The 19,310-nt window shown below is 40.8% G+C and overlaps 1 protein-coding gene across 1 annotated transcript in view; it reads left to right on the top strand.

Annotated features, from left to right (window-relative positions):
• Positions 1–18,461, top strand: part of LOC306875244 (protein unc-13 homolog A-like) — a gene marked incomplete at both ends in the record, with an annotated part of 47,394 nt that extends 28,933 nt beyond the window's left edge. The window contains 17 exons of the mRNA XM_079425728.1: positions 374–500; positions 620–716; positions 5,317–5,460; positions 5,769–5,846; positions 5,954–5,977; positions 6,085–6,162; positions 6,295–6,383; positions 6,459–6,611; positions 6,692–6,815; positions 10,108–10,137; positions 10,958–11,014; positions 11,501–11,581; positions 12,046–12,193; positions 12,859–12,915; positions 15,269–15,361; positions 17,924–18,083; positions 18,173–18,461. Coding sequence (XP_079281854.1) covers positions 374–500; positions 620–716; positions 5,317–5,460; positions 5,769–5,846; positions 5,954–5,977; positions 6,085–6,162; positions 6,295–6,383; positions 6,459–6,611; positions 6,692–6,815; positions 10,108–10,137; positions 10,958–11,014; positions 11,501–11,581; positions 12,046–12,193; positions 12,859–12,915; positions 15,269–15,361; positions 17,924–18,083; positions 18,173–18,461 — 1,829 coding nt within the window. The remainder of the gene's footprint in view (positions 1–373; positions 501–619; positions 717–5,316; positions 5,461–5,768; positions 5,847–5,953; positions 5,978–6,084; positions 6,163–6,294; positions 6,384–6,458; positions 6,612–6,691; positions 6,816–10,107; positions 10,138–10,957; positions 11,015–11,500; positions 11,582–12,045; positions 12,194–12,858; positions 12,916–15,268; positions 15,362–17,923; positions 18,084–18,172) is intronic.
• Positions 18,462–19,310: the final 849 nt, after the last annotated feature.

The raw sequence follows: 19,310 nt of genomic DNA, 5'->3' as shown, positions 1-19,310 counted from the left end.
AGTCTAAGCTAAGAAGCTTTTCTTGATCTATCTAGCCTTTGTATTGATTGATTCTTGGTTTTGTAGACTATTTTGTAGACTCCAGAACCTCATTAAAAAGTTTCAGCTGTAGGTCTGTAATGTTCTTAAGTTGACTGACAGATGAGATGCAATAAAGTTTGCTGCTTAGTTAGATTTTTATTTAGAAACACAAGCCTGGCAGGGTTTCTCACTGATAGACACTTAAATTTCACACTTGGTGAAAAGTCGACATGTGGTGTTCTTCTCATCTGCTGATTCAGTAGGGGTTCTCCGCTCTGCGTAGATGTATTATGTGCTGTTATATCTCAAACTGTTTCATGAAGAGCTTTTGTCTTCACCTCGTGGCTTTCAGAGCATGAAAAGAACCGCCTGTGCAAGAGTGCCGATTACATGAACCTGCACTTCAAAGTAAAGTGGCTCTACAATGAATACTGCAAAGATCTGCCTTTCTTCAAGAGCCGAGTGCCTGAATATCCCACGTGAGTGACTCCCGACGTCTCCCATCTCGCACGTGTATTATCCAAGTCATGCACACTCAAAATGTCACTGTGACCATGGTATGATGGGTAAGAGAGCTTTAGGTGATGTTACTCTGCAGGTGGTTCGAGCCATTTGTCATCCAGTGGTTGGATGAGAATGAGGAGGTGTCTCGAGACTTTTTGCACGGAGCCCTGGAGCGTGACAAGAAAGATGGGGTGAGATTTATTTCTCTTGCCTTATCTTCAAGGCCATTCGATGCAGATGCAACAAATATCGTAGTTTATAAATCAATAAAAACATGTAAAGATATATTTATAAACATTATAAACAAAAGATGGCTTGGACTTTGCAGCCTTGCAGCCAAATTTGACAGGTTGTATTGCCGAGTAAGAATTTTGCAGAAACATCTGGGTCACCACATTTGAAGAGTCTGGCAAACTGTGTAAGAACATACCTCGCAGTGGGGTGTAAGTTGTACCCCTTGGGTGCAAGAGCCCCCCGAATTTGCCCCATTGACATACTATTTACATTTACATTTAGTCATTTGGCAGATGCTTTTATCCAAAGCGACTTACAATTGGGGAATACAAAAAGCGATTCATCTTGAAGAGGCAATCAGACAGAGGAAGTGCTCGTAACACCAAGTCTCAGTCATTGTTCAAATAAGTACAAGCTAGTAAGGGAGGGAGAGAAGGATAGAGGGAAAGATTAAGGTTTTTTTTTTTTTGAGTTTAGGATGAAGTCAAGTACTGCCGAAAGAGATGAGTTTTCAGTTGTTGCTTGAAGATTGACAGGGATCCAGCATTCCGGATAGGGGTGGGAAGATTATTCCACCAGCCAGGAATGGTGAACGAGAATGTTCTGGAGAGTGATTTTGAGCCTCTCTGTGATGGTACCACAAGGCGTCGCTCACTAGCAGATCTCAGACTTCTGGAGGGGATGTAGGTTCGTAATGGTGAGTGGAAGTAGGAGGGTGCTGAGCCTGTGGTAGTTCTGTATGAAAGCATCAGTGTCTTGAACTTGATGCGAGCTGCCACTGGTAGCCAATGCAAGGAGATTAAGAGAGGTGTAACATGCGCTCTTTTGGGCTCGTTGAAGATCAATCGTGCCGCTGCATTCTGAATCATTTGTAGAGGTTTGATTGTGTTTGATGGCAGACCAGCCAGAAGAGCATTGCAGTAGTCCAGCCTAGAAACGACAAGGGCCTGGACAAGAAGTTGTGCAGCATGCTTTGTCAGGAAGGGCATGATCTTTCTGATGTTGTGTAGTGCAAACCTGCAGGATCGAGCAGTCTTTGCAATGTGCTCTTTGAAGGTCAGCTGGTCATCAAAGATTACACCAAGATTTCTGACCGAAGTTGATGGGGTAATCATTGATGAGCCTAACTGAATCGTGAAGTCATGCTGTTGAGTCGGAGTGGCAGGGAAGACAAGAAGCTCCGTCTTTGCCAGGTTGAGCTGTAGGTGATGTTCTTTCATCCATGCCGAGATGTCCGCCAGGCAGCCTGAGATTCGTGCAGCTACCGTTGGGTCATCTGGTTGAAAAGAGAGATAGAGCTGTGTGTCATCGGCGTAGCAGTGATAGGAGAAGCCATGTGCATGTATGATTGGACCCAGCGATGTAGTGTATTTGGAGAAGAGGAGGGGTCCAAGAACCGATCCCTGAGGAACTCCAGTGACCAGTTGATGTGGTTTGGATACCTCCCCTCCCCAGGCCACCCTGAAAGATCTACCGGTGAGATAGGATTCAAACCAGCGAAGTGGAATCCCAGTGATGCCCAGTGATGAGAGTGCAGACAGGAGAATCTGATGATTGACAGTGTCAAAAGCAGCAGAAAGATCTAGCAGAATGAGGACTGATGATTTGGAATCGGCCTTTGCAATTTGCAGGGCTTCAGTGACTGAGAGTAGCGCAGTCTCTGTTGAATGGCCACTCTTGAAACCTGACTGTTTAGCATCCAGTTTGTTGTACTGTGAAAGAAACCGTGAGAGCTGGTTGAAGACAACTCGTTCGAGTGTTTTCCCTACGAATGGAAGGAGAGAGACAGGTCTGTAGTTTTCTAAAAGAGAAGTGTTTAATGTAGGTTTTTTGAGCAGTGGGGTTACCTGAGCCTGCTTGAATGCTGTGGGAAAGATGCCTGTGAGGAGAGATGTGTTGATAATGTGTGTGAGTGCCGGTAAGATTGTGGGAGAGATTGTTTTGGAGAAGGTGTGAGGGGATTGGGTCGAGAGGACATGTTGTAGGATGGCTGGAGAGGAGAAGTTTGGATACTTCTGCCTCGGTGAGGGGACAGGAGAAGAAGATGGGAGTTAGAGCAGTGGATGTGGTTGATTGGAGGTCCTGTGGAGTTGAGAACTGGTTACTGATTGTTCTAGTTTTGTCTGTGAAAAAAGTGGCAAAGTCGTCAGTGGTTATCGAAGTGGTGGGAGGTGGAGGAGGGGGACAGAGGAGAGAATTAAATGTTCTGAAGACATTACGCATGTCTGGAGCGCTTGTTGTGGAAATGTGAGGATTTGGCAGTGTGGACTTCAGTAGAGAAAGAAGAAAGCAAAGACTGATACCTTCTCAGGTCCGACGGATCGTTTGATTTGCGCCATTTTCTCTCTGCCACTCTGAGTTTGGTCCGAGTCTCACGAAGAACATCGGATAACCAGGGGTTAGAAGGGGCAGCCCGTGCTGGCCTGGAGGAGAGAGGACAGATGTCGTCTAGACAAGAGGTTAAGGTAGAGCATGAAGTGTCAGTAGCTACATTCACATCCAGAGATGAGAAATGGGTAGGCGAGGGAAGAGAGGAGGATACTACAGAGGAAAGAAGGGAGGGGGAAAGGGAGCGTAGGTTGCGTCTGAAAGTAACCGGTAAGGGAGATGGTGGCACCTGGGTAGCAAAATGTAAAGTAAATGTAATGAAGAAATGGTCAGAGGTATGTAGTGGTTGTACCAGAATGTTATCTGTAGTACAATTGCGTGTGTAAATTAAGTCAAGTTGGTTACCTGATTTGTGCGTGCTAGTAGTGGTGAGGCGTTTGAGATCAAATGAAGCTAGGAGTGAATGGAAGTCTGTAGCATAAGGCCTGTCTAAGTGAATGTTGAAATCTCCGAAGACTAAGAGTGGAGTGCCATCCTCCATGAAAGAGGACAGCAGTCCGTCCAGCTCATCTAGGAAGGTGGCTAGAATTTGGCCAGGGGGACGGTAGATTACCACAATCTGGAGTTTTATAGGAGCTGTTATAGTAATGGCATGAGATTCAAATGAGTTGAGATTGCCTAGGGGAGAGTGCGTTTAGTATTTCCAATTGTTTGAAATAAGCAGACCAGTGTCCCCACCCCGGCCAACTTGCCTAGGGGTGTGAGAGAAAGAAAAATTGTGAGAGAGAGCAGCTGGGGTTGCTGAGTCTTCTGGACGAATCCAGGTCTCAGTTAAGCCCAGAAGACTTGTTGGTCTTCACACGAGGAGGCTGAGCACGACGACTGAACGCTTGCTCTGATATCAAATAAATACAGTCAAGGAAACTAGAGTGAAAACAGCTGTGGCCGACTTCTGATCAGCCCAGCCAATAAGGTTAAAGGACTGCTAATAGCTCAAGACGAAACTAACACTTTGCACAATCACACAGGCTCGTTCTCATCTGAGGCGCAAATTATTCTAATTACCAGTAAGTTCAATCAAACTTAAAAACCTCAATGAAAATGCAGAGTAGAAATAGGTAGGAAACTAACTATTCCTTCCTAGCAGCAAGTAAATAATTTAAACAATAGAACTGCGACCAAGTATTTAAAACACTTACACGAGCTGTCGTCCGTCTCTTCTGGTGACTAATCGGCTTTCCCTGTACTATGGTGAAGGAACTGAGCACATCTATTTTCCACACCCTAGCAACCATTGTTGAGCAACCTAGCAACCCAAATATGAATGCTGTAGAGGCATGGGGGTTGGTTTATATCAGTCATACTGGCAATCAGCCTTTGAAGTATCACCATTGGCAGCTGCCAAGCCACTCCTTAACAACCAAACAGATTACCCTAGCAACCATTTTGCAAGACCTATATCTCTGCATCGTATAGACATGGGGTTTGACTCACTTGATTCATGCTACCACACAGGACTTCAGTATGCTACACATGCTACATGACAATAGCAATTAGCTAAACATGCTAAAAAATCCTAACTAATCGTTAAAACATGCTTAAAAAAAAACCTAGTAACTGCACAGTGCTGAGTTTTGCCATGTCAACCTCACATTTTCTTCAGAAAATGCCATTTTCTTCAGAAAATGTACACATCTAGTTATTGTTATTTTAAAATATTCAAAAGGCCACTGAGTAAGTAAAAAACATATCTATATATCTTATTGAAACGGTTGACACTTTAGTTTATTGGTAACACTTAAGCTTTACATATAGTTCGACTATTACATTAATACTAGTAAAAGCAATAATACATTTGTACAATCTCTAAGGAAAGTTGAAAGCAAAACTGGAAATTTACTGTAAAGCTATACTTACGATTTAGCTTAACAGCTGTAATAAGTTACAGTAACAACAGACCTCACGCCTGCAGCCAGACATGTCAAAATTTGATGAATGAGTGCCCTTTGGGGCACCTCAGCATGTTCCTGAACCAATAAGCACACTCTTTAGTTCATTTCTTCCACCAAGCCCCCTTTGGGAAACTGTCACAGTCTCACCTCGACCCAATTATTTCCAGACGAAACAGTTCACACCTGACGTCTGGTCGCAAATTGCTTGCGCAGTCTCTCGTGCCTTCTATTCTAGAACTTTTTCTGACTTGCACATCCAACTTTTTCTTTCCTACAGTATCAGCAAACTTCAGAGCATGCTCTGTTCTCCTGTTCGGTAGTGGATGTCTTCTCGCAGCTTAATCAGAGCTTCGAGATCATTAAGAAGCTGGAGTGTCCAGACCCACAGATCGTCGGACACTACATGAAGAGATTTGCCAAGGTCCTCGTGATCATTCCATTAATATATTTTTTACTATTTGTCAAATAGTAAAACATTACATCAGAGAGTAAAATTCAAGTGCATAGCTCAGATTTTGGTTGCAAGCTTTGGTTGCAGGTTTTTGTTAGCATGATCATAACCTACTGCAAACCAAAGTCAGTTTAGTCCTTTAACCAAAGAAAAATTGATGCCTGAAACAACTGTCACAGACAGCAAATGGAAGTTAGCTTAGCAACATTAATATTGACCTTCACGGTCAATCTGTGAAATAGTTTGACTTGTTTTAACATGCTCGCTTTACCCCACAGACCATTAGCAATGTTCTGCTGTCCTATGCGGACATTATCTCAAGAGACTACCCCAACCACTGCACCAAGGAGAAAGTGGTAATAGTCTAAAAATCCCTGTGGAATCAGGTTTATATTTTTGAAATAGTTGCTTATATCCGGAATTTACCTCATTTGTTTTGTGTTCTCTTTTTCTTTGATTCTAGAATGCAAAGGATGGCGCTGTCAAGGTATGTTGATCTGACATGGGTAGAAATGCCATGCAGCTTTTTGGTGGGTTGAGTTAGTCTTGTGTTGAATTTCATGCATTTTAACAAAGTGTTTTTGCTCCCCACAGCCATGCATCCTCATCAATAATATCCAACAGCTCAGGGTACAGCTTGAGAAGATGTTTGAGGCCATGGGTGGTAAAGATGTAAGTGAACCACAAATATGCTAATATTATGGCTTAGCAAAGCCTAGATTTACTTCTTGAACAAAGACCTCCAACCTTCTGAGAACCTGGTCAAGTTCTGCTGGTCTTGATCATTGATTAATGTGCTTTCAGTTGAACGTTGAAGCTAGTGACATCTTGAAAGAACTCCAGGTGAAACTCAACAATGTTTTGGATGACCTTGCAAGGATCTTTGCCACCAGGTGAGGTACCAAGGAATCAGGAAGAAGTAGTTGTTTGTTCTATTTTGGGAGTAACATCTGTTCTTCACCCACTAGTTTCCAACCAAACATTGAAGAAAATGTCAAGCAGATGGGTGACATACTTAGCCAGGTGAAGGGAACAGGAAACGTGCCAGCAAGTGCTTGCAGCAGTGTGGCACAGGACGCCGACAACGTCCTCCAGCCCATCATGGACTTCCTTGACAGCAAGTAAGATGCTAATCACTAGATTTAGACACTTTCTTGGAAATTTCACACCTTCGCTTCGCTTTTAACTTTTTCCTTGTCAGTCTTACGCTGTTTGCCAAGATCTGTGAGAAGACCGTGTTGAAGCGAGTGCTGAAGGAGCTTTGGAAGCTGGTGATGAACACAATGGAGAAGACGATTGTTCTGCCACCTTTGACTGACCAAACGGTAATGAACTGTTTATAATTTCATTAAGAGCAGACTTTTGAGATATATTTCATGTAGAAATCATTTTATATAAATGCCAAAATTGTTTACAGCATTGTGTTTTCTTATATGGATTATGAAGAATCTGAACAACTGGAAATGTATCTCCTCATGCCCAACAAAACATGTCCCTTTCCAAAAATCAAATCACCTTGGACAAAAGACATCTTTCCACTCTAAAATCATTGGGAGTGCACCATATCATTCAAGCACCTCTCGAGACTGCTCTCTGGTCCTGTAGTCACACAATTGCACATTTCATGTATGGTAATCTTGACTAAAAAGTTTTATTAATCTATATTTAAATGTATTTCTATATATTTGAATGCTAGTTAATTTTTGAGAGCATTTCTACAGGAGCAGAGACAACTTACTGCTTTTAATTTGTCTTGATATAACTGTGTATTTTTGTTTGTATTTGTTTATTTTGACAAAAGAGACCCATATCAGTTCTTTCAGACTGAACATTTGAAATGGAGACATCTCCCTATTGGCCTAGTTAACCATTTGCCAATTACTGTTATGCTTACTGCAAAAAGCCAAAAATGTAAAAATGTAAATCCTCTTATGTAAATCACCCTCGTTCCAAACCAGTATGACTTTCTCACGTCTATGGATTCACTTTTGTCCAGTCCTTGTCCTGCAGGGTCAACGTCCTGCAGAGTTTAGCTCCATTTGTCCCAAAATACATTTCTGCAAGTCCTGAAAACCTTGATTAGCTGGTTCAGGTGTGGGGTTTGGAGCTAAACTCTACAGTGCAGTGGTCTTCCAGGAGCAGCCCTGGTCTATGGAAGTTCATGTTCATGCTGCTCTTTTTCCTACAATGAAGGCGCTTTCACGCTCCAAAAAGGACATTTATAAAAGTGGCCCATATGACCTATGTACTTTATTCCAATTATTTAGAAGTTTTGAAGCCTACAATGCCTTTGTGTAAGAAATTAAACAAAATTTAAGTTGTTATTCATTGGAGACACAGACATTCTGTAATGCCTTTTGTCCTTCAATTTGCTTCAGAAGCCTTTATTATAGTGCATAAGTCATATGGAATACATTTGTTACTTTTTGTCTGTTTTGTAGCTTAACATCCCCTGGTGCCTATCCACTTTCACTGTATGGAAAAGAGCAGCTTGAACATTCATCAAAGTTTTTAGTTTTGTGTTTTATGAAAGAACATCACACAGGTTTGGAATGCAAGGAGGGAGAAATTTTTCATTTTTGGCTGAATTATTCCTCCACACTGGGCCTGTTTTAGTCCCTCAGGCAAGCACAGACCTTGGGACTTACTGTAATATCGTGTCAGGCCTGAAGCCGGTCCTGTAGACTGAATGTTAATGCTTCTTTTGATTTGATGTGGGGCTCTTTGTAGCTTCACTGACCCTTCTCTCTGGTTATTACATTCTCGCTCTTCCCCCCGCTCCACCTCCACAGATGATAGTAAGTACCAGAGCACTTTTGTCTGTGCGTCTGTGTGTCTCGCAGTCCGTCCATGCCGGGTGACCCCCTTCCCACCACCTCCTTCTGCTCTATGTGGCTGCCAAGTCCCTTCCTCTTGTCCAGTGCATCCTCATTTGTCTGTCACGTCTTTCTCTCCTTCTCCTGCTGTCTCTTTCTGCTCTTCTTCGTCCATTTTCTCGCCTTCCCTGGCCACCTCAGTGGTCTGTATACCTGAGGTGGCTGCAGCATGGTGCATTTCCTAATTGACTTGGACAAGGCCCTTTTCCGCCCCAACAAACTTTCAATCTGATGTCTGCCCCACGTCTGACTGCCAACCCCTTCCTCTACTCATTCTCCTGGAAACGGCGGTCACTACCAGTCTAGTGTCCGTGGTGGGTCTAATATCTGACGTTAACTGGTTTCAGGTGGTCCACCCTCCCCTTCTCTGTCACCTGTTTGAAACCTCTCCTCTGTGGGTTGTTGCTTGCATCAGATCGTCACCTCAACTCCCGAGCCTCTCTTTTTTTTTTAGTCTCTGCAGACATTATTCTGTCAATCTGTTTGGTTTTTGCGTGTTATTGTACCAAAATTGGCCTGATGGAACCCTGAGGTCTCATACCGATGTGTTTTCTGGGATCTTTTTTTGTTTGTTTTTTCCCCCTATTCTCAGGCTTGCGAAATTTTCTTTTAATAATATAGTCTATTCATCTGTTGTTTGTAAAAAAAAAATATTTTGCCATTTTACGGTGTAAATATTGTTTTTTGTTCTGCCTTTTTGTGATTTTACAATTCATTAGCTTCCATTTGAAGATGTTTTCAACTCTTTTTCCTAGAATTGCCTTGAAAGATTTCATAGTTTTCGTATTTGCCTAGTTTCGTTGGTCCCTTAGATTACAAAAATACAAAAATCTGAATTAAATATCAATTAAGAGAATGAATTTTAACTCCTTTAAAGGGGTAGTTCATCCAAAAATGAAAAGTCTGTCATTTACTCATGCCTCACATCCATATATAAATTCTTTCCATCTGCCGTAGCTCTAAAATATAATTCGCATTAACGTATATTCAAATATGGCACATCAAAATTGCATTGCACCAGTTTTAACATCAATTAAGTAATGGGACTTCAGTCTTTTTTTAATCACGGACCAAAATATCATCATCCTTTCACAAGGGACCCCCATTCTAAAATTTACAAGGCAGCTATATAATTTTGTGTATAAAGAAGCAGTTTAAACTGTAAAAATGTAATACTGTAATATAGTAAAATATTTAGTTTCTATTATATTACATAATATTTTTTCTACTCACTATAGTATTATACATTTAGGGTCAGGTACTATTTTGTTAATAAATAAATACTAAATAAATGTCAATATTTATTTATTTTTTTCTCTAAAGCTTTCCACCGACCAGTTTACATAGACATTTTGAAAACTGAATTAAGTGAAACATCGTTTAGCAAATAATGACTTTTTCAGTCCAAGACTACTTATGGCACTTTTTATCATTTATTAAATATAATTTTTGCAGCTCCAGGGCCCATTCACTTTCATTACACAGAAAAGAGCAGCATTAACATTCTGTAAAACATCTCCTTTTGTGTTCCACACAAGGAAAAACAATTAATCAAGTACAAATCAAAATGAGGGTGTGCAAATAATGGCAAAATTTTCATTTTTGGGTGAGCGGTCTATTTAACAACAAACTGAAAATATATGGCCGTTAGTCTGTCGGTTACTGAATAATGGACACTGTCAGCCTATTAAAGAGCACCAAGACCAGTTCTCAAGTTAATTACACTATCCTCTCTTCACAGGGCAGGGTGAAGCTTGCTTGTCACAGTGATGTAAGGACTGAATCCCCATTTAGCTCAATGTGTCCTGTCTCTCTCTCTCTCTCTCTCTCTCTCTCTCTCATTCTTAATGTCTTCTTTGTGTGACTTGGGCCCCCCTGTTGAAACAAACCGGTGGAAGCAGTGTTTTTTTTACCCCTTGTTTTCAATGCAGTTGTGGGCTTCCCTATAGACTCACACACCTACGTTCCCGTTCAAATCCTCACATAGTTCATTACAGGTGCTCGGACATACCAGGTTAAATAATGCATGCATGATAGTCGCTTTAGACTTCGATGTCCATGCTGGTCTAAACGACTATTTCTTTTTGCGGTGTCAGAAATACAGTACTATTTCTGTATACTAACGATTTAATTTTCCCACAAGGACTACATTGTACACATTTATATAATGTTATAATGGTATAATAAGGTGCACGAGCCTCATTCACTTAGTGATATATCCAAAAATTAGAGTATCGTTCAATCGTAGATACTAGATATATCACCAGAGTGGCGGTGTTCGGGCTGTGGACCTACTGGTTTTGTAAACCTTTCAACTCTTGTCTCTGTCTTCTATATGTAGCTAGTTTACCGTCTCATGTTGCACAAACAGTTGTGTGTCGATGCGTGGCTGTGTGCAAGCGTGTTTGGGGGTGGCGGGGCACGCTGGGATTGTGCGAGTGTGTGTCTGACGTTTGAGACCGTCTGTTTCTGATCTCTGTGATGTGGCATTTCTGTCTACAACCTTGCCGAACTCTGTGACCTGACTAATGTCTCTTTTTGTTTTCTGTCGCTTCCTCCATTCTTTTTTTTTTTTACTCTTCTTCCTCCAGGGCACTCAACTTATATTTAATGCAGCCAAGGAACTCGGTCAGCTCTCCAAATTGAAGGTATGAAAGTTTTTTTTTATTTTTTTATTTTCATTTTTAAAGTAAGTGTGGCATAAAATACCCTAGGATTACGTTAACTCAGGGTTTTGAAAAATCAATAAATATGTATAAATTCATATTACAAATAAACATTATAAAATACATTCATATTTTAATATTATAGAAATATAATCTTAATTATTGTAAATTATTTAAACATTTGAATTATTGATGTTTTATTATAAATACATTTTTAAAATGGTTATCAGTTTATCATTTAATATGTATGAATTCAAATTTTTTCATTACTGTCATTCTCGTCTTCATGTCATTCTTGTTTTTGTTTTTTTATAAACTTGTCTTAATGTTTTGAAAGTATGAAATAAGTGACTTAAGATAACCCAGGATTACTTTAACTCAGGGTTAAATGAACTTGAATTAACTATTTTAATTGTAAAAAAGATCATTGTTGTATTTTGTTCTTATAAAATTTTGCCCTTTTTGTAGGAGCACATGGTTCGTGAGGAGGCCAAGGCACTGTCCCCTAAACAGTGCGCAGTGATTGAGTTAGCACTGGATACTATAAAGGTGGGTAAAGAAGCAGTGTTGTGCAGTTTTGTGTTTCAGATAGTGGGTTGTTAAATATAGTGTAAATATGACTTTCGTTTCCTCCTTTTACACTAGAATATGATTTCCTGTTAAAAATTTTCTTATTCTGTTACATAAGTATATGTGTTTAATTTGCACTATGTACAGCACTATCCTTCCTTGTAATATTCAATTTACACTCCAGTCAAACTTTTGCCCTTCATCACATTCGGTGGATTGTCTTTGCACCTTGAGATGTAGGGGAGAATATAATATAGAATTTTTGATTTAAAAAATCCCAGTTTAATAAGCAGAGACAACTATAAGAAGCCATTCGACATTAAATTATTCAACCGTAGCTTTGTAGCACTATCACAGCATCGCTCTTGTTTGTTTGAGTATCCCGACCAGCCAGACACAGCAACATTGTTTCAAGTAATATCTCCTGTTTTGTGGTTTCTTAGCAATACTTCCATGCTGGAGGTGTGGGGCTGAAGAAGACGTTCCTGGAGAAAAGTCCAGACCTGCTGTCTCTACACTACGCCCTGTCCCTCTACACTCAGGCCACTGACAAACTCATCAAGACCTTCGTTCAGTCCCAGAATACACAAGGTCAGGCTCTTCCAGACATCTCGCTGTCTTTAAATATCAATTACTTATTCCAAATACTTATTCTCAACCTTGGCAGAATGCCAGTCTTAAATAAAATCAGGCAGACTGCAAATGACTGCCAAATTTATTGTTTGCGGTTAAAAGGATAGTTCACCCAAAAATGAAAATTCTGTAATTTATTACTCACCTTCATGTTGTTCCACTAAATATATAACATTTAAATTGTTATTTAAAAATAGTGTTTTCTTTACTTGAAAAATTAATAGCTTTTCTATTATTTGTTTATTTATTTAGGTTTATCTGGTCTCCATCTTTCTTTCTCTCCCTCACACACTTTGGGAATCCCGACACACTTTAGTTCGAGATGCCCCTGGCAGAGCCATTTTAATAGATAATCCTTTAAAATGTAATTAGAGTAAATGTCACTGCTTCATTTAAGTATTTAAACACATATGAAAGCAAGTATGTGTGCAAATGTGGGTATGTGTGTGTGTAAAAAAACCACAGCAGGTTGAAGATGCACTACGTTTTGGAGGACTGTTAATATTTGATAAGCTTGTTGGACTGTCTCTTTCTTTCTTTCTTTCCATCTCTCAAATCCCCTTCACTATGTGCTCTCAATTTCTCTCTGTATTTTTCTGCGTCCCCTCTTTCTCTTTCACCAGTTCATGGAGGGAAGGGGGTAAGGTTCACCCATAGTGAAGACGTGTACCCAGAGAAGGGTACGTTCACGTGGGGCCCGGTGCCCCTGACGACAAAGAACCAATCAGTGATCCACCCAAATCAGATCATGCACCTCCCATTCCAACGGGCCAATCGCATGCCCCACGACCACCCATATGTTCCCACAGAAAGGGCCTTGCATGTATGAGTACCTGGGAAGAACATGCTGTATGTTCACATACATTGGTCTGAAATGTATCTTGACGCTACAGCAGCAAGAAAGCCCAGGATGAAGTGTGTTTTGAATGGCAGTGAATGAGGAATGCACACACTTCTGTAGTGTGAGAGGCGCATGTGTGCACTGCGGATGATGAGCCGCGAGTGTCAATGAGTAAGCGAGTGAGAGACCGTGACGAAACGTTACTTTCCGAGCGCTGAACCACATTGTCGAATGTAGATGTGACATTAATTGCAACTGACTCAGCTTGTCCGCAGGCAGGGTCTGTTCTGCTGCTCAGTGCGATCTTCCCTCACGACCACGCAATGTGGTTTCCCTCCCTTAGGCTCAGTCTAACAAGACAACCCTCCCTCAGCCAATCAGAGTTTGTTCCTGGGGTCAGGTGATGAGCTTTCTGTCAGTGTACATCAGTTCGGAAAGGCCCTAAATTAGCATTTAAGGGCCCTGTAAAAAATCACTTGGATATATGTGACTATAACTTGAGGTTTGAGATGCCTGAGTCAAATTTGCTTTCTTTATTAGATTAAAGATGTATTATTTTCAGAAACACCAGTGTTTTTGATAAGGGTTTAATGAATGGAAGAAAGCCTGTCATAATTTCATGAAAATAATGTTATGATCAAAAAATCTTAAAATTAATCATCTGAATATATAACAAAATATTAGAAATATTATTTTTTACTAAATTATACCAAAAAAATGTAAATGTGTATATATATTATTTTACACACTTTTATTACTGTTTTGTTGACTTTTGTGGTGAAATATGACCTGGACATTTCTTGACAGGTTTAGTGACATTTACCCAGATGCTCTTTGGTTAGGAGTAATCATAAAGTGCTACGTCAACAGCCGCCAGCATTACCGTTAGTTCAAGCATTTTCAAATCCCTGCTTGCTCAGACGGTTCTGCTCTGAGGAAACTGCATTATCAGCCTGTTTCTCTGACAAGCGCACACATATAAAAGATGCCGAAAGGAAGGATCTATTTTTTTTATTATTATTTGATTGCAGCTGACCTAGATTCTGTGGAAAGATCAAGCCATTTAATTCACATTTAGCTACATGAATTCATTGGAGGCATCATTAATCAAAGGTATTTGAAAAAAAAAAATTAAAATCATAAATGCTAAGATTTGTTCGTGAATATCATCCTAACTTTCCATGAGTGTGAATGGAGATGTGGGAATGGATGTGGTTTTCCGCATGTACCTGCCTGCATTTAAAACCAAGTGAAAGACAATATTAGATGTTCTCCTTGTCTTCTCCTTCCTATGAATGACTGGGCCAATAGGACTGCTCTCCCCCTCCCCAAACCCTTCATGAAACACGAGAAATGAAGTGTGACCACACTGCATGTGTGCAGATGGTACACTCATGATAATCTGAGGAAACACACTTCTCTTTGTATCGTAAACACTTTGTTGCAAAAGAAACCTGTGAGGCATTACTTTATTTTGGTTGTCTGTGTATTATGAGCTAATTTCATTGATTATTTCAGGTCATGGGAGCTTGTTGACATTTCATGTAGACATGAGTATGCTAGCTTGCTATTTTTGGTTGCTAGCTAGCTAGCTGTAAAAAGCTGTTAGCACTGTACACGGACACCGGAATAAAGTGTACCCAATTTTGTGCCTGAACAAGCCTCACAAATTCAGATTAGAGATGTGTTGCAAGGATCACTTGTTCAATCATTTTCAGAGCTTATTTGCATCCTGCACAGTACTATATGATTTTTAAGTTGATTAATGTATATCACCCCAATTAAGTAAAGTCAAATTTGTTCAGCTCACTGCTTTTTGAATTGTGTATATTAGCCCTTATGGAAATTAGCGGCTGTTAGCGAATTTAAAATTCAGTGCAAATAGAATTCACATTTGAACTCAATCAATACAATAATATGCTCTGAATTTGTATTTAAGAAGTGTTCCAATATGGAAGACCAACCTGAAAATCTCTTCATGTTATTAATGATCTCTTAAGCCAGGTTCAACACCATTACGCTGTTTAAATGTTTTTGTCATCCAATCAATTTAAAGCATACATTGCCTCTGTATGACTCTGCGGTAACTGAATTCAAAAAGGAAGTGATTAGAAGTTCCATTGAGCCATACCGATGCAAAGTATCCTGCCAGACCGAATATGGAGACTTGACTTGTCTCGTCTTGTCTGCAGGTACTGGTGTTGATGATGCAGTTGGAGAGGTGTCTATCCATGTGGAGATCTTCACTCATCCAAATACTGGAGAGCACAAAGTCACAGTGAAGGGTACGTATTGTTTCTTCATGTGCAACTGAAGCCTGTTGTTTGCATTCCTCCTTGAGTTTAAATTTTGTAAAAAGTTGCATCGGGTAGGGTAAAACTCACTGGTAGGATTATTTTGAAGAAACCTCAATGTCTTTCCTTTACAATGGGGTTCCTGGAGGAACTACGGATGACTTTAAAACCCTGATGTCTTTAAAGTTCTTCCCAAGAATCTCCAGGTTCCATTTTGTAAGTTCTTTTGAGAACCTTATTCAAAGGTGTCTCAACTCTTTTCTGCAGAGTTTAGTTCCAACCTAACCTTAGACTCAGCTTCCTGAAACATTCTAGTAATCCTGAAGACCTTGAGTAATTTGTTCAGGTGTGTTTGATTAGGATTGGAGCTAAACTCTGCAGGAAAGTGGACCTGGAGGGCCAGAGTTGAGAACCCCTGGTTTAGAGGTTCTCCTTGTGTGCCAAACTTGGTCCCTCAAGCAGCTTAAATTTTGCAGGGGGGATTTCAAAGGGGGCCTATAAAAATTAAAAGGTGTGGCACGAGGTATATGAGGTTCCTCAGAATGGAACACTGGCAGAACCCTCTAGAAAACCAATGACAATTTGTCGTGTTCTTATGGGTTCCATTTTGTAAGTTCTTTCAAAAGCTTCCCTATTTAAAAGAGTGCCTAGAGGTTCCCCAAGAATTCTTCAAGTGTGCTGATCTAAGGAACCCCAAATGATTTGCAGTGTAATGGGAAGAATGTTAAGGGGAGACTACACTATGAAAATGAAAAAGTATGCAAGGCTCCATTTTGGTTCCTTAGATCACCACAACTGGCAGAAAATTCTGGAAAACCTCTAGGAACCCTTGTCAAGTGCCTCAAAACCTTTCCAACATGGGAAGAACCATTGACATTATTTAGAGTTCTTGCATGTACTTATGGTTTCCATTTTGTAAGTTCATTTGCAGAACTTCCCTTTCTCAAAGGGTGCCTAGAGCCTCTCAACACTGTCAGAAGAATGTAAATGTAGAATGTAAACAAAATTGTATCTTTGGTGTACAACAGCTTGTCACTGGGGTATTACCCTTCTCCAACCCTGCTCCTTCCGTCCTGCAGATTTCAGCTCCAACCCTATTTAAACATACCCAAACCAGCTAATTAAGGTGTTCAGGGTTACTTAAAGGTCCACTCAGCGATATTTGAAAAATGCTTTTGACCACAGTGTTGGACCGAGTCCTAAAACACACTTATAGCCAATCAGCAGTAAGGGGGGTGTCTAGTAATGATAGAGAGAAGAGAGCACGCAATTTGAGTGCACAGGACGGATATTAGCAGATCGACTATAGATAGACAGTAGGGCTGTGCGATTAATCGAAATCACGATTTGAGATGTTGCGATTTGCTAATCGCAAAGCCTGCGATGTGGACGCGATATTATTCTGTTCCAGGGCACATGCACGACTGCCAGCCTTGAGTGGCAGTCTTACTAACCAATAGAGTGAGCGCACCTCCGTTCACCCCAATCAGCACTGCCCCACGCTGCGTGTCTCACGGACGAGCCGTTAACACGCAGCCTGTCTCGTATTGCTCTTTTATACTCGCGGTCTCGCGCCCGGTTCTGCTCCGCAAATCTCTCACGAGCGCATCTGGCAATATGGACGAGGCCTGACGCACGCGCACCAGGGCTGGCGCCAAGGGGGGGCACTCGCAGGCCGTGCCCCCCAAACGAGTTACTGTGCCCCACCACTTTCCATCCTGCCTCCTCCTTGCTGAACGCGATCGATTTTGAAAGCGAAAGTACCGATAAAACAGCGCACATAACATAGATCCTCCCTTCCACAACCCATGGCACTTCTTCCCAGCCCCCTTGAGACATTGAGACACAGACAAAGATCGTCCGATCCTCCTTTCCAAATTGAAAGTCGCAAATCAAATCGCAATGTCAAAAAAATCTTAATTTGATATTTTTCCCCAAATCGCACAGCCCTAATAGACAGAAATGGCAGATAAAAAAAAAAAAGAGGACAATACCGGAGGAACAAAACATTAAAAAGAAGGGTAAAAATCAGGCAAGAGGTAGGACCCGCGTAAATATTGGAGCAGCTTTCTAGAGGTAATCAGCCGAGGTTGTGTTGTTTCTTGATAGGTGAGTAATGTTGATTTTGCATTGTTTCACACAACTTATCCGTGTTGGCTTTTGTTTGAATATGCTTGAGTGTCATCTTCACTTGTTTCCGCAATCATCGTTGCCATGGTTGTGTACGTACATTTGGGGCAGAGATTTCAAAATAGGGGCGAGGTCCTGTTGGGGTATGGGAGTGTTTGTTTTGGTGCCTTCAAATATCAACATCGTTTGGCAAAATTTGCTTAGTGCACATTTAATAATTGAAGCAAGGTTGAAACTGAAGTCTGCAGGATAGTAGCTCCCAGGAGCAGGGTTGGAGATCTCTGCCTTAAACTTTGTACCTTATCTCCCTCTAAAAAGTGCAACCCCAAATGGTCTCTCAAGTAGCTTCATTTCTGCAGCGTAATGGGATACAAGTGAAGGGAAGTCTAAGAAAATTGAACAACTCAATGTATTTTCTCTTAGTGGTGGCTGCGAATGACCTACGGTGGCAGACCTCCGGAATTTTCCGGCCCTTTGTGGAGGTCTACATCATTGGCCCTCATCTCAGTGATAAGAAGAGAAAGTATGCCACCAAGTCCAAGAACAACAGCTGGGCTCCCAAATACAATGAGACCTTTACATTGTGAGTGACATGCACTTGCATTTTAGTTTCTGCATACCACATTTTGCGCAACAGTTCCTGAATAAAACATAATCCTGCTTTTTTCAAAGCACATTGAGTAACGAAGTGGGTCCAGAGTGCTACGAGCTGCAGGTGTGCGTGAAAGACTACTGCTTTGCAAGAGAGGACCGCACAGTTGGCATGGCGGTACTGCAGCTGAAGGACGTAGCACCGCGGGGTAGCGTAGCATGCTGGCTACCGCTAGGTAAACGCATTCACATGGATGAAACCGGCCTGACCGTACTACGAATCCTGTCCCAGCGCAACAACGATGACGTCGCAAAAGAATTCGTCAAGCTTAAATCCGACCAGCGCTCTGCTGAGGAGGGGCGGAGCTAAGACCAGGAAGTAGCTAGCCAGGCATGGTAACTTTGGCGTAAACACTGCCCCCTGATGTTCAGATGTTGCACTAGCACATAGAAAAAAATACACAAGACATATTTATCTCAGTTCTTCACTTTAATGACCAACCGTTTACGTGACAAAGCAGTTATATATTTGTATTCAGTGCACTACCATTACAATTGCCAGGAAGGGCTTGTTTAACAAGCACAGTTTGGCACATGAAACAGACATTTATCTCTTAACAGATATTTTATCTCTTAAATACTTGATGTTAGTGATGTCTTTGATTTTTATAAAGCATATTTCAAGACAAAAACCTGGCAAAAGGTACAACACATTTATTATTATTCTGCGAAACATTAAATATCACTATCATTGCACAGGTCTCAAAATATAAATCCAGAAAATATTATTTATAATAGTATATATATAAAATAATAACAATAAAAGACTATAGTTATATTAAATATATATTTAATATTTTATTTATATTCAGATTTTTTTTTCAAATGCATCTGTTAAATAAAACCATATTAAGGCATGAAAACATGACAGAGTGCTACACAGTGCCATGAATTTTCGTACACTTTTTTTTTTTTTCTTCCATATTCAGCGATCTGTAATGATGTCAAACCTCTTTCGTGCGGCCTTTTGTCAATCATTCCTGCACCCTTCGAAGGGTGCCTTAATGTGTCTCCACTACATACAACCATTTCACCCCTTATCCTCCTTAATAGGGACCAAAATCCCCCTATGGGTCAGACTTTAATGTTATGCAATTGTTTAGAAGCACAAGAGAATTACGAAAAACAGACCTACAACCAAATACACCTCTGAAAGCAG

This window comes from Barbus barbus, assembly GCF_936440315.1.
Source record: "Barbus barbus genome assembly, chromosome: 9".
NCBI classification, from domain to species: Eukaryota; Metazoa; Chordata; class Actinopteri; order Cypriniformes; family Cyprinidae; genus Barbus; species Barbus barbus.
Note: the sequence above shows the minus strand (reverse complement) of the source record. Positions and strands in the feature narration are given on the sequence as shown.